Source organism: Aptenodytes forsteri, unplaced genomic scaffold, assembly GCF_000699145.1.
Source record: "Aptenodytes forsteri isolate BGI_AS27 unplaced genomic scaffold, ASM69914v1 Scaffold263, whole genome shotgun sequence".
Lineage (NCBI taxonomy): Eukaryota > Metazoa > Chordata > Aves > Sphenisciformes > Spheniscidae > Aptenodytes > Aptenodytes forsteri.
Genome location: NW_008795922.1, coordinates 403,198 through 414,348, shown reverse-complemented (window position 1 = coordinate 414,348; position 11,151 = coordinate 403,198). Strand labels below are relative to the sequence as shown.

Sequence of the window (11,151 nt, the reverse complement as noted above, 5' to 3'; positions counted from 1 at the left end):
GTACTGAGGATCATTAAGCCCAGCAGAATCCATAGTGCTGGTGTGCCATGATCTACATCATCTACAGTCTAATCTATGAAGAGTTAAAAATGCTCAACAGTGAAGTTACTGTTATTTTAATTTTGTTTTCTTTTATTCAACTTTATTTATTTAAAAAATAAGCTTTAAAAAATGTTGTCTAGGAGCTGGTGCTCTGGAGGTCTGGTTGTGGACCTCTATTTTTATGTAGCATGATCCCAGACAAGTAATTCATGGGAACTATCACAGACCTCAGTAGAATTTGACTGAGTAGATATATGGTGTTTGTGTGTGTGTGTATATATATATATATATTTTGCTTAGCTACACTTCAAGGGATTAATTAAATAGAATTCTGCTGTATAATAACATGAAGGCCTCCTAAATGGAAATGTTCTGTGCTACTCATGTTTTGAACATTTTTGAGACAATTGATTATTAAATGGACTGATTTAGAGAAGCTTACGTGAATACTTCCTATGAAGGAACAGTATAAAAATAGGATTATATAGTTTATTTCATTATTCTCTTTCTGAAGTACCTTTTTTATGTCTTTGCATACATAATTATATAGCATAGCACAGAATATCTTCCCAGAATATTGCCATTGCGCATCCAGTATCAGTCAATTTAAAGATGGCTTTCAGTGAGTCTGTGATGAGTGTAAAATCCCCAGAAACAACTAAGGTGTTCATGGGGAAACAGGATCTTACTTTTAAAATCTTTTTAATGACCAATTTACAACTTCTACTTCTAACTAATCATCTTTGAAATAAGCGTTTGGGTTTTTTTTAATATACTACTTTATTTTTAATATTAAAGCAAATTCTTTTTTCTAGGCAAGCGATGACGTTTCTGATAGACTTGGTTATGTGCTAACAGATGAATGACAATGTACTACTACTATTCAGTTACTGTGTTTTCTTAATCTTAGGTGGTGCTTTGAACTGTGATCAGTACAATGCAGCGTGAACGCCTAGCTGGTGGCAAGCTGGGTAGAGAGAGACAGCTGGAATTTATGGTCATGTGCATTGTTAAAAACTTAATTCTGGCATTGCTAATTCAAAGTAGATTGAGATATGTTTTGTCCTGGAAAGAGGAAAACAAGGAGCAAGGAAATGAAATCACTGTCATAAGCCTCAGAAGTTCTGGTGATGTATCAGTTGCCCATATGAGTCCTGTTCCTGTGTATGTTGCTACACAGCGCTTGCCACCAAGCCTTTTTAAATGTTTGAGAACTGCTGTAAATTCTCCTGATACAGTTATACAACGATATAAAAGAGTGCTTGCAGTGTAATTTCTGTAAAACTGTGGCACTTTGACATCTGCTGATCTCAGTAACACGTTACTGCTTTGCAGCTAGCAGAAATGCCAACAAATACCGTTTCTTAAAAATAAGTTTGTGTGAAGCTAACCTTTCTTTAAGCTTTAGGGATAGAGGCTCTCAAACTTCATTTAATATTCCTATTTTTCAAAGGTCGGATGGATATTAGCTAATTAGCTGTGGAATTTAATTATAGCTTCTTTTTAACTTTAACTTTCTTTTCTAGACCTTCTTGTAGTGAAGAGGAAAAGGGGCAGACCAAAAGGGTCTACTAAGAAGTTCTGTGTGGATGAAGATGTGGCAGAAAATAACCCTATTCCAAGCGAAGAAACTGCGCCTGGGACAGAGGAAGGACCGGAACTGGCTGAAGTCTCACCAGGCAGCTTGGAATGTAGGAAATGCAATCGGAAGTTCTCCAACACACGTCAGCTGAGGAAACATATCTGCATTATTGTTTTAAATGAAGGAGAGGAAGAAGGAGATGGAGGTAAGAAAATATCCAACAAAAATGCATGAAGCATGTTGCAAAACAGTGTGTTTCCATGCTTTAACTTGATTGGTAACAAATCGTAATCCCCAGTGTTAATTTTAAATAGAATTGAATTGTCTGTTTCTTTTAAAGTAAAAAGCATGTTGAAGCAAAACTGAGAATAAAGTTAGAGAAGGTATTTTTATTTTTTCTTAAAAAGGTCAAAATGCTTATTGCACTAATGATTGTCTTAAACTCCCTGAAATGCTTCTTTTGCATAAGCAACTGTTCTGTTTCTCACAAAGAGGAGTACAGTTTTCCAGTGAGAAGTGGTATGGGCCACACAAGTAAGTATCACACGTAGGTGAGGAAGGATGATCCTGTAGAGGTGTCTCTGTTAGGTAACCTGGGAAACCTGAATTCTGTCCTGTTCTTTTGATAGATTTAAAGACTGCTTTTCTGGATGGCTTGTTCTACTGTATAAAAAATAATGCCAAACTCCCCTCTTCTATTTTACAAAACTTTATGTGAATGACTGCCTTTGGAGTATGACAGTTCATTGTTTAAATTTAGCTGTAAGATTGATTTGAATATATTCAGCCTCTCGAAGTTTTAGACTAGAATAGATTTTTCAATTGGAAGGGACCTACAACAATCATCTAGTTCAACTGCACTTCAGGGCTGACCAAACGTTAAAGCATATTATTAATGGCGTTGTCCAAATGCCTCTTAAACACTGACAGGCTTGGGGCATTGACTACCCCTCTGGGAAGCCTGTTTAAAAAGACAACAGTGAATATTCAGAACTGTGATCATAGAAGAGAGCAGAACAGAACAGTTGGAAGGGACCTACAATGATCACCTAGTCCAACTGCCTATTTAACTTTGCTCAAAGGTGAATGTCACATGCATACAAAGTAATACATTTGTCCAAGTTATGTGAGTTTTGTGTTTGTGTTAAAATTGTTTTTGCTTTTGCTATAATTGCTTAGCATGATATCCTGTTAATTCTACTTGTAGACAAAACGTGCCATTGATTTTTCTCCAGTTTTCTATTACCCTTTTGTGTCCAGTCTGTCATTATGGTACACAACTAGTATGACTATTTTACTTTCAGTGGGATGTAGAATTTAACTTCTGTGGCAAAGAATAATTAAAATGGGCTTAGAATATGTTGACAGCACAGAAACTCTTGCTTTGATAAAGTACCTTGTTATTTTTTTACTATCATCAGTGGTAGGATTTTTCAACTGTGTATAGTGACCTTCACTCCAGCTGTCTCACCTCTGACATCACAAGTGTCGATGACCTTTGCTGTTTGTATGTGCTGGGTATGATGTTAACATCTGTGTTATTTTGGCAGTTGCCTTGTCTAATGTCCTTTTAAAATAAAATCTCAGGTCAGAGTATAAACTCAAATTAACTGTTCTTGACCTGTTAGCTCATTAGAGCTCCTAAATCTTATCTAGAGCTGTTTTGCTACAACACGCAGATTTTTCAAAGTAAATTGCTCAGCCTTTTCCTTCTTTAAAAAGAAAACAGCCGCAATTTTGGGCAAATGGAACATTTTTTATTTATTCTCTGGGAAAAGCGAAGCAATCAAGTGAAATAAGTCATTCTTGAGCAGCAAATAACAAGGGCTTCCAGTTGTGGGTGACTAGGGCAGCTAGAACATCTCCAGCCCAAAGCTTCCTACCTTGACTGCAAACTGTGAAGGTATTGGGGGCTGTTTTTATCCCTGAAGGGATAATTCTTCCTTGGAATACATCTGGGAAATTCAGTCTTCAGTTGTCTACTGATTACTGTCCCATCACAGGAAAACTTTTCACTTCTGGCTTTACCATATGAACTGCTTTGGGACAACTTTTCAATTTCTGAATATGTAGTTAAAAGTGGCATGTGTATTATTATTATCCTTTAAGAAAATGTGATTACACTGAGTAGCTCAAAACTTTCTGAGGAGTGGACAAGAACGATATGGTCTATGCCTAGGTTTGTTTGTTATACTTGGGTTGCTTTACCAGCTCAGAAATCATGAACTGTTGAAATTTAAGCTGTTCTGTTGTTATCAGACTCAAATTTCATTATGAAGAAAGTTTTGAGCATGATGGATGAACCTTCTAAATGTGAACAAAAAAGTCTAAAATTGAAACGGTAAGCAAATAATGAAATTGTAAATGTACTTTTAATCTGCTCATGTAATTTCATGAGGACCTGCTCATAATTTAAAAATAAAAATACTTGGACAAATGCACCAAGATTCTTAGTTGTCAAAGTTGTTGACAGTCCCTGAACTAGAGGTTTCACCCGTATCATTGGCAACTGAAAGCTGTTAAACCCTTAATTTATCTAAGTGGGTTACAAAGCTGTCTGGTTTCTAGTTTTCAGTATGTTCTGTGTTAATGAGTTTAAGAGCATTATTACATAGTTTGTGAAATAGTGGTACTTTTGATTGTTTCTTAAACCTGATGCTGCTCATTTCATTGGGTGCCATCTTGCTCTGTAACTCTGAGAAATGGTGAATAATAATGCTGTATTAACCTCTTGCACAAGGTTCATAATTTAGAAATCTTCATATTTGCATTAAGATTATTCTTATCCTGTATGAGTCTTAAGTAACAGACTAACTAGACAATATGGAAGTTGCTTATGCATCTGGTCAGTCTTATCATTCTTCTCAGCAACTCTGCTGTAACTGTTTTAAGATGGAGGACCAGAACTACAAGTGGTGTTCAAGACACAAGAGCATCTCTGGCTTATACCATGGCATAATTTTTTTATTTTTCTTTTCGGTTCTACTCTTTTCTTGATGATTCCTCAGATTATGTTTGCTTTTCTGACTACTGCTGAGTATTGAACTTACGTTTTCAGGGAACTATTTAGACAGACAACCAGATCTTTCCTGTGTTGTAAGAGTCAATTTAGAGCCCATTGTTTTATCAGTAAAGGTTTTTTCTTTGTGCTTTGCTTTGCATTTATTGTCACTGTAGGTGGGAGTCTACTCCATAGTAGCACCTGTCTGCATATATGTGTTTATACGCAAGGTTTTCTAAGCTTTAATTATGCTCGGCAAAGATCAAGTCAGTACTTTAGGGGAGCCTGTGGAGCGACACAGGGTTAGGTGAATTGCTCGTAGGCTCCATTGACTGTATTAACTAGAGCTCTGTCTATAATGGCAATTTAAAAATGTAGCTTGTAGGTGCCTTAATCTGGTTTAATTCCAGGTTATTCTGTCACCAGTTACTGATTATTGAGAGATCTTTCTGTAGCTTCATTGTGATCAGATGGTGTTGAATCTAAATGTATCATACACAGATAGTGGTGTAGCTGTCTCAGCACATAGTACTGCAAGTATTACACCAGGTATTTATTTTGTGTGTGTGTTTTTGTGTGTGTATAATGCTCAACAAATATTTCAGTTACTTGAGCAGACGTGGTTGATACCAACATTTTCTAGAGTAAACTATCCCTGAGACAAAAACTGCTTGAAGTCACACTTATTTTGGTGTATATGAGAAAAGGAGTACTGAAACTTCTAATTTGATGAGATTTGTCCTTTGCTGAAGTTCTTAGAGCTAGATGGATAATTTTACTGAGAGTCTTTGAACATTCCAGAGTTACAATATCTTCTTTCTCATTTCAGACATAGTAGTTCAGAGTAGATGGCTAAAAAATCATAAGGAGCTTTGACTGCAAGTTCTTCTCCCTTAGTATTTGATCTCTTACGTAGTACATATGAGGTGGTTTTTTCCCCCTTTTCATCCATGTCTTTCCAACTTGAAATTACTTCTGTCTGTTTTTCTAATGCTTCTGTGATTTTTCTGTAGTATTTTTTTATTACTGTCTCATGTTTTTAATTTTTTTGCAAAGTTTAGCACCGTATGGACATCTGATTAATAATCAAGTATGTTTTCACTTTGAACTGCGTCTGGCTGGGATGGAGTTAATTTTCTTCTTAGCAGCTCCCATAATATGGTGTTTTAGATTTGTAACCAAAATAACGCTGATAACACACTAATGTTTTAGCTATTGCTAAAATATGCTAAACATATCAATATATACCTTTTCAATATTTATATTCTGTGTGATATTCTTTATTGAGAGAAACATAATGTATGTATTGAGCTGAAGTTGAAATATTAGGAAAGGTTTCCAAGTAATAAAATGTTTTGCTGTCATTTATAGATCAACAAGGGAAGTGGTGAAATCCTTATCATATTGGACGTTTAAAATGACAATGAATAAATCACTATAAAACTGTATTGAAACTGCAGTATGTATTGGTCAGAGGAATAATTGGTGGATGTAATAGGCCTCTGCTGTTCTTTGCTTCTGTGATTAGTGATCCACATTGACCTCTCAGAGATCAGTGTCTCATTGATAGTTCTCCCACTCTGTCAGGAGTCACCAAGCCTTACTGGTTACTGACATCCCCTGTGCATCTAATTTAATGCTTTGATGCGTAACGATTGACTTCATCTTGTGGGCCCATTTGCTAAAACAGCAAGAAAAAAGTGTGTTAATTTTTTGCACAGAATTAAAAGATGTCCACTGTGCTTACAAATCCGCCATGTACATGCTTAGTACATGTATTTTTTTTAATAGAGGGCTAAGAAAGTTGCTGTGATTTAAGCAGAGCTGTGTGTACACCTATTTCTGGTTTTATTTGGTTAAACCAAATTGACGGTTTTGGCTAACGATTTGGATCTGGCTGGCTGGAGGTACTGCCATCCATTCTTTTTGTCCTAAGGCAAAACTAGAAGAGTTGAGATTCTTCCCGAACAGCCATGTGTCTTCACTGTGTCTGCCCCCAGCCAGAAAACGGAGCTGCTTCAGGCTCCACTGCTGGGATGGGATGGGTTTGGGGATTCTGGCTGTTGCTGGATTGGATCAGTTCCCCAGCAGCTGCCTCTAAACTTGCTTGTTTTGAGAGATAGACAACAGGTAATTATTTTAACCACCATCCCTCTCCAACACTGCAGCATACCTGAATGTCTGGCAGATATAAGAGAGGACATTTGGTGGCTGAGGAATAGGATTTGGGTGGAAGACAGATTACAGCAGTGGACAGCCCAGATTCTCTTCTCTGGAGTGAACCATTCATTCCTAGTTAATTAGGACCCTGCATAATTTTTAAAGATGGCACTTTTGGCCTTAGTTTAAAATGTTTTTGCCATCAACTGGATTCTAATTTAAATGAGTTCTTTCTGCAAGTAGTATGTCAATCTCTGCAGGAGAAGCAGTTGCATGTGTTCATTTTGAATGGCCAGTTTCCTTTTTTTTTTCCCAAGCTACTCTCTTGCTAGTATGAAATACCAGCATCTTTTAGGGGATTAAAAAAAATAATTTGAATGAAGAGTAGTTTAAAAACATGCCAATTAGGGATGTGTAGCTGTGCCTGCAAAATGTCATACATCCAATTACGAATGCAAAGAGCAGTACCTTCAATTAATGACTCAAACAGAATCATGGGACAGATGAACAATCTAGTTCGACGGGACTCTGAAAGCAGTGATTCATTCAGAGTTGACAGTAGCTTTACTCCACAACACCGACATGGCCATTCCTTAAATGTGTTAGAAGGCACAGGCACAGCCTTGTATTTCTTGCACAAACAGAAGCAGGCATTTAAAATGCCTGTCGCTAGATAGGGGTGGTCACCTTATTCGTCTGTTGAATCTAAGTGCCAGCTGACAAAGCGCTAAGCTGACTGCTTAGCAAGGGAGATGCAAAGTGAGGCAGTTTGTCTAAACAAATCTGTTCGGGACCAAGCAAAGACCCTTACCACTTGGAGAAACTTTGCTTCGCTGTTCTAAGTTGCATATACTCCATTTTCTCCTAAATCATCTTAAAATCACTTAGGGGTGTTCCTTTATAATACAACAAGAATTGTTGTATTATGCAGATGAATTGTCCTAGTTGTGAGAGACAAAACACTTACCTTGACTGTCTAATTCACAATAGTAACAGTTCAGTAATTTTTTTTCCAGGAAGACAACTAAATTACTGATGAGATGGTCCCGTATTATGGAAAGGCAGTTTGAGCCCTGTGGTCAAAGTTGAAGCTCTTGTTTTTCATTAAAACATGCTTCTGTCCCCCCCCTCTATCCTTTCCTAAAGCACACCTTCTAGTTCAGAGTTTTTTGGTGTAGAGAGAGCAGGAAGAAAGCAGCTGTCATTGAGAGTTAAGATTTTTTTTGGTTTGGTGATTTGATGGAGAGTGTTAGTTTTGGTGGGGTTTTTTTGAAGTCTCTATCAGGTTACACACGAACTGTGAAATAGTTATCTTTGTAGCAAAAGATGTTGGCAACGAGTGCAGCTCCAGGTCTTCATCAACAAATCGCTTCTGGAAGATACTTGTTTCTCTCAGAAAGGGGAAGAATGGGGCTACTGCCATCAACACGCATCAGATCAGTGAATAAATTTTAATGTTTAAGTATCAGAACTTGACTTGACCGCTCTGTAGAGAAGAGATTTTATTTTTTTTATTAATGTGTCATGTGAGTGTTGAGAGTGTTCATATAAATATTTAGCACTAGTTGAAGATGTATGATCAGCAAATCAGTTGAATTTTCTCTCTTGCCTGTTTTTGGCCAATATATGTGTGGGCTTTTTTTGTGTTAACAAAATTTGCATAGCACTGAATACCTTCCTCGCATCTTTGCAGATACTGAATGTAGTCCTGTTAGTTGCTGGATGTTCTCAGCTCATATTGAGAAGGTGAAGTTGAGGTTCAGTCCTTTGTTTGAAGTACTTAACAGCTTTGGGTTTATTAAGAAAATATTTTCACATGGCCATAATCTTCATATTTAGTGCTTAGCATCCATGTACAAGGTTTCTGTGCATATGAAATAGCGACATTTTAATAAAGAAATCTTTTTATTTTGCAATTTTGTATATTATCTTAAAATCTCTTTTAAAATAGCATTTTTGGAGTTCTGTTTTGAAAGCAGGGAGTCATAGTCATCTATATTTATTGTAACAGGTCTGTTCTTTTCCACAGCTTTTACCCTTGGTTGAACTGAAGGAACTAGCAAACTGATCTGCCTGATAGAGGCACATTAGGAAAGAAAAACTGCATGAAACATGAAACTGCATGAACATGCTTGTTCGTTAGTGTGGATCACTAACAAACTCAACTCTGTGGTTCGTCCTTTTCTTCCTTTTCTGTTTTTTTAGTAGAATTCCAATATTAACTTTTGAATAGAGTTACAGATTAACATGAAAAGACAATAAAATGGTTTTGTCTTTTGGTTTCAGCCACTTTATTTCCTCATTAAACTGACTAACTCTTACTTTGTAATGGTTAGGAAGGAGGATTTAAGGAGTGGGGTGTTTGGATTCTGTTCATATGCCTACTAGGAATTCATTATGTGATCCCAAGCAAAATGGAGAAAATTACGTTGTCCTAATCACAGCTTTCCTTTCAATCTATAGTTCTGGATTTCTGTAGCTAAAACATGCCCGCAACTCGTGCGGCTCACGCGACAGTGGCTGACGAGACCTAGGCAAGGCCAGGAGCAATGGAGGGAGATTTAAACGTGGTGTAACAGAAACTAGCACTCAGTTGCTGAAGCGAGCAGCTCCGGTGCCGGCACGATCGGCAGCCGAGTGCTCTGGCATGGTGCACAGGGGCATTTCCTGAACTGGGGGAACCTCAAGGGGAGCAGAGAGACCCCCCAGGAGCCTGCAGCTCGTGCCACAGCGGCTAAGGACACCTGGGCAGGGCCAGGAGCAATGGTGTCCAAGCTGCCCCCCCCCCCATATAAAAGAAGCCCCTGGGGAGCACTAGTGACCAGGGTGGGCAAACAGGTCGTGGCACGTCAGCAAAGCTGTGGCATGGCAGTTTGCGCAGCAGCTCGCACAGCAGGGCATGCAGGAAGGGCGCTGAAGCTCTGCCAGCTTGACCAGGGAGCAATGGTATCCACTGGCAGAAAGCCATGGCCTCTCGTAAGCTCTGCACCCACCACGACTGATGCAGCTTCCCAGACAGAGCTCTAGTGGGAACACGCTGCCACCCAGGTGTCAGGCCGCAGGCTGTGCCCTGCTCTTACACCAGCACCGGACGGCAGCAGTGAGCACACCTGTGGGAGGTGCGCCCAGGGAGAGGAACTCCTCCGCTTAGTGACAGAGCTCCAGGAGGAGGAGAGTGGGTTGAGGAGTATCAGGAAGAGCGAGAGAGAGAGACTACTGGAAGCGCACCCTACCTTCCCTGAGACAGGCCCAACAGGCAGACAGGATGCATGATACGGAGGATTCCCTATCCTCTCTCTGCCTGGCTGAACATGGTGACTTAAGGGATGGGGTCAATGGCGACAAGTTCCTGCCCAGCGCAGCAGGCACATCTCCTCTCTGACTCCCTCACCTTCCCAGGTGCCCTTGCATAATAGGTACGAGGCTCTGCAAGTGGAACCGAACAATAACAAGGACAATGGTTCATCTAGATCGGAGGTGTTGCCAAATTTAAGTTGGCCTACACCCTGCGTCAAAACCAATTTGATAAAGAAAAAAAGATGGGGCATTGTTGTAGGAGACTGCCTTCTGCAGGGAACACAAGGCCTAATATGCCGACTGGACCCACTTCTTAGGGAAGTCTGCTGCCTCCCTGGGGCCCAGGTTAAAGATTTGACAAGAAAACTTCCTACCCTGGTACGGCCCTTGGATTATTATCCATTATTGTGTTTTCATGTAGGCAGCGATGAAGTTGCAACTAGAAGTCCGAGGGCGATCAAGAGAGACTTCAGGGCCTTGGGATGACTGGTTAAGGGATCAGGAGCACAAGCAGTGTTCTCCTCTGTCCTTCCAGCTGCAGGAAATGATGAGGGAAGAAACAGGAAGACCCAGCAGATCAATACGTGGCTCCAAACCTGGTGTCACTGGCAGAATTTTGGGGGTTTTGATCATGGGTCGGTCTATACAACACCAGGTGACACATGGGGTACGCCTGTCTCAAAGCGGGAAAAGGATCTTTGTGCAGGAGTTAGCAGGGCTCATGGAAAGAGCTTTAAACTAGATTTGAAGGGGGAAAGGGATAAACACAGGCTCGCTAGAGATAAGCCTGAGGGCAGCACGTCAATGTTTGAGGGATGGTGTGCTAGCGAGGTCCTTCGGTCTGCCATCTTAGTGGAGGTAGGGGATGGAGATCCATGCGGCAGCAAAGACACAAGGGTTGTGGATGTGTTAGAAACCACGGAAGTGCCTGAGAAAGATCACGTAGGAATTAGAGCTTCTTCCCCAAAAAGGTGGCAGGATCAATAGCCCAACTGAAGTGCGTCTGCACCAATGCATGCAGGATGGGCAACAAACAGGAGGAGCTGGAAGCCATTGTGCAGCAGGAAAA

At 39.7% G+C, this 11,151-nt stretch overlaps 1 protein-coding gene across 1 annotated transcript in view; it reads left to right on the top strand.

The window, feature by feature from the left end:
* Positions 1-1,568: 1,568 nt before the first annotated feature.
* Positions 1,569-11,151, top strand: part of ZFAT (zinc finger and AT-hook domain containing) — a gene marked incomplete at its 5' end in the record, with an annotated part of 80,307 nt that continues 70,724 nt past the window's right edge. Inside the window, one exon of the mRNA XM_009284914.1 lies at positions 1,569-1,829. Within this exon, the coding sequence (XP_009283189.1) occupies positions 1,569-1,829 (261 nt within the window). The remainder of the gene's footprint in view (positions 1,830-11,151) is intronic.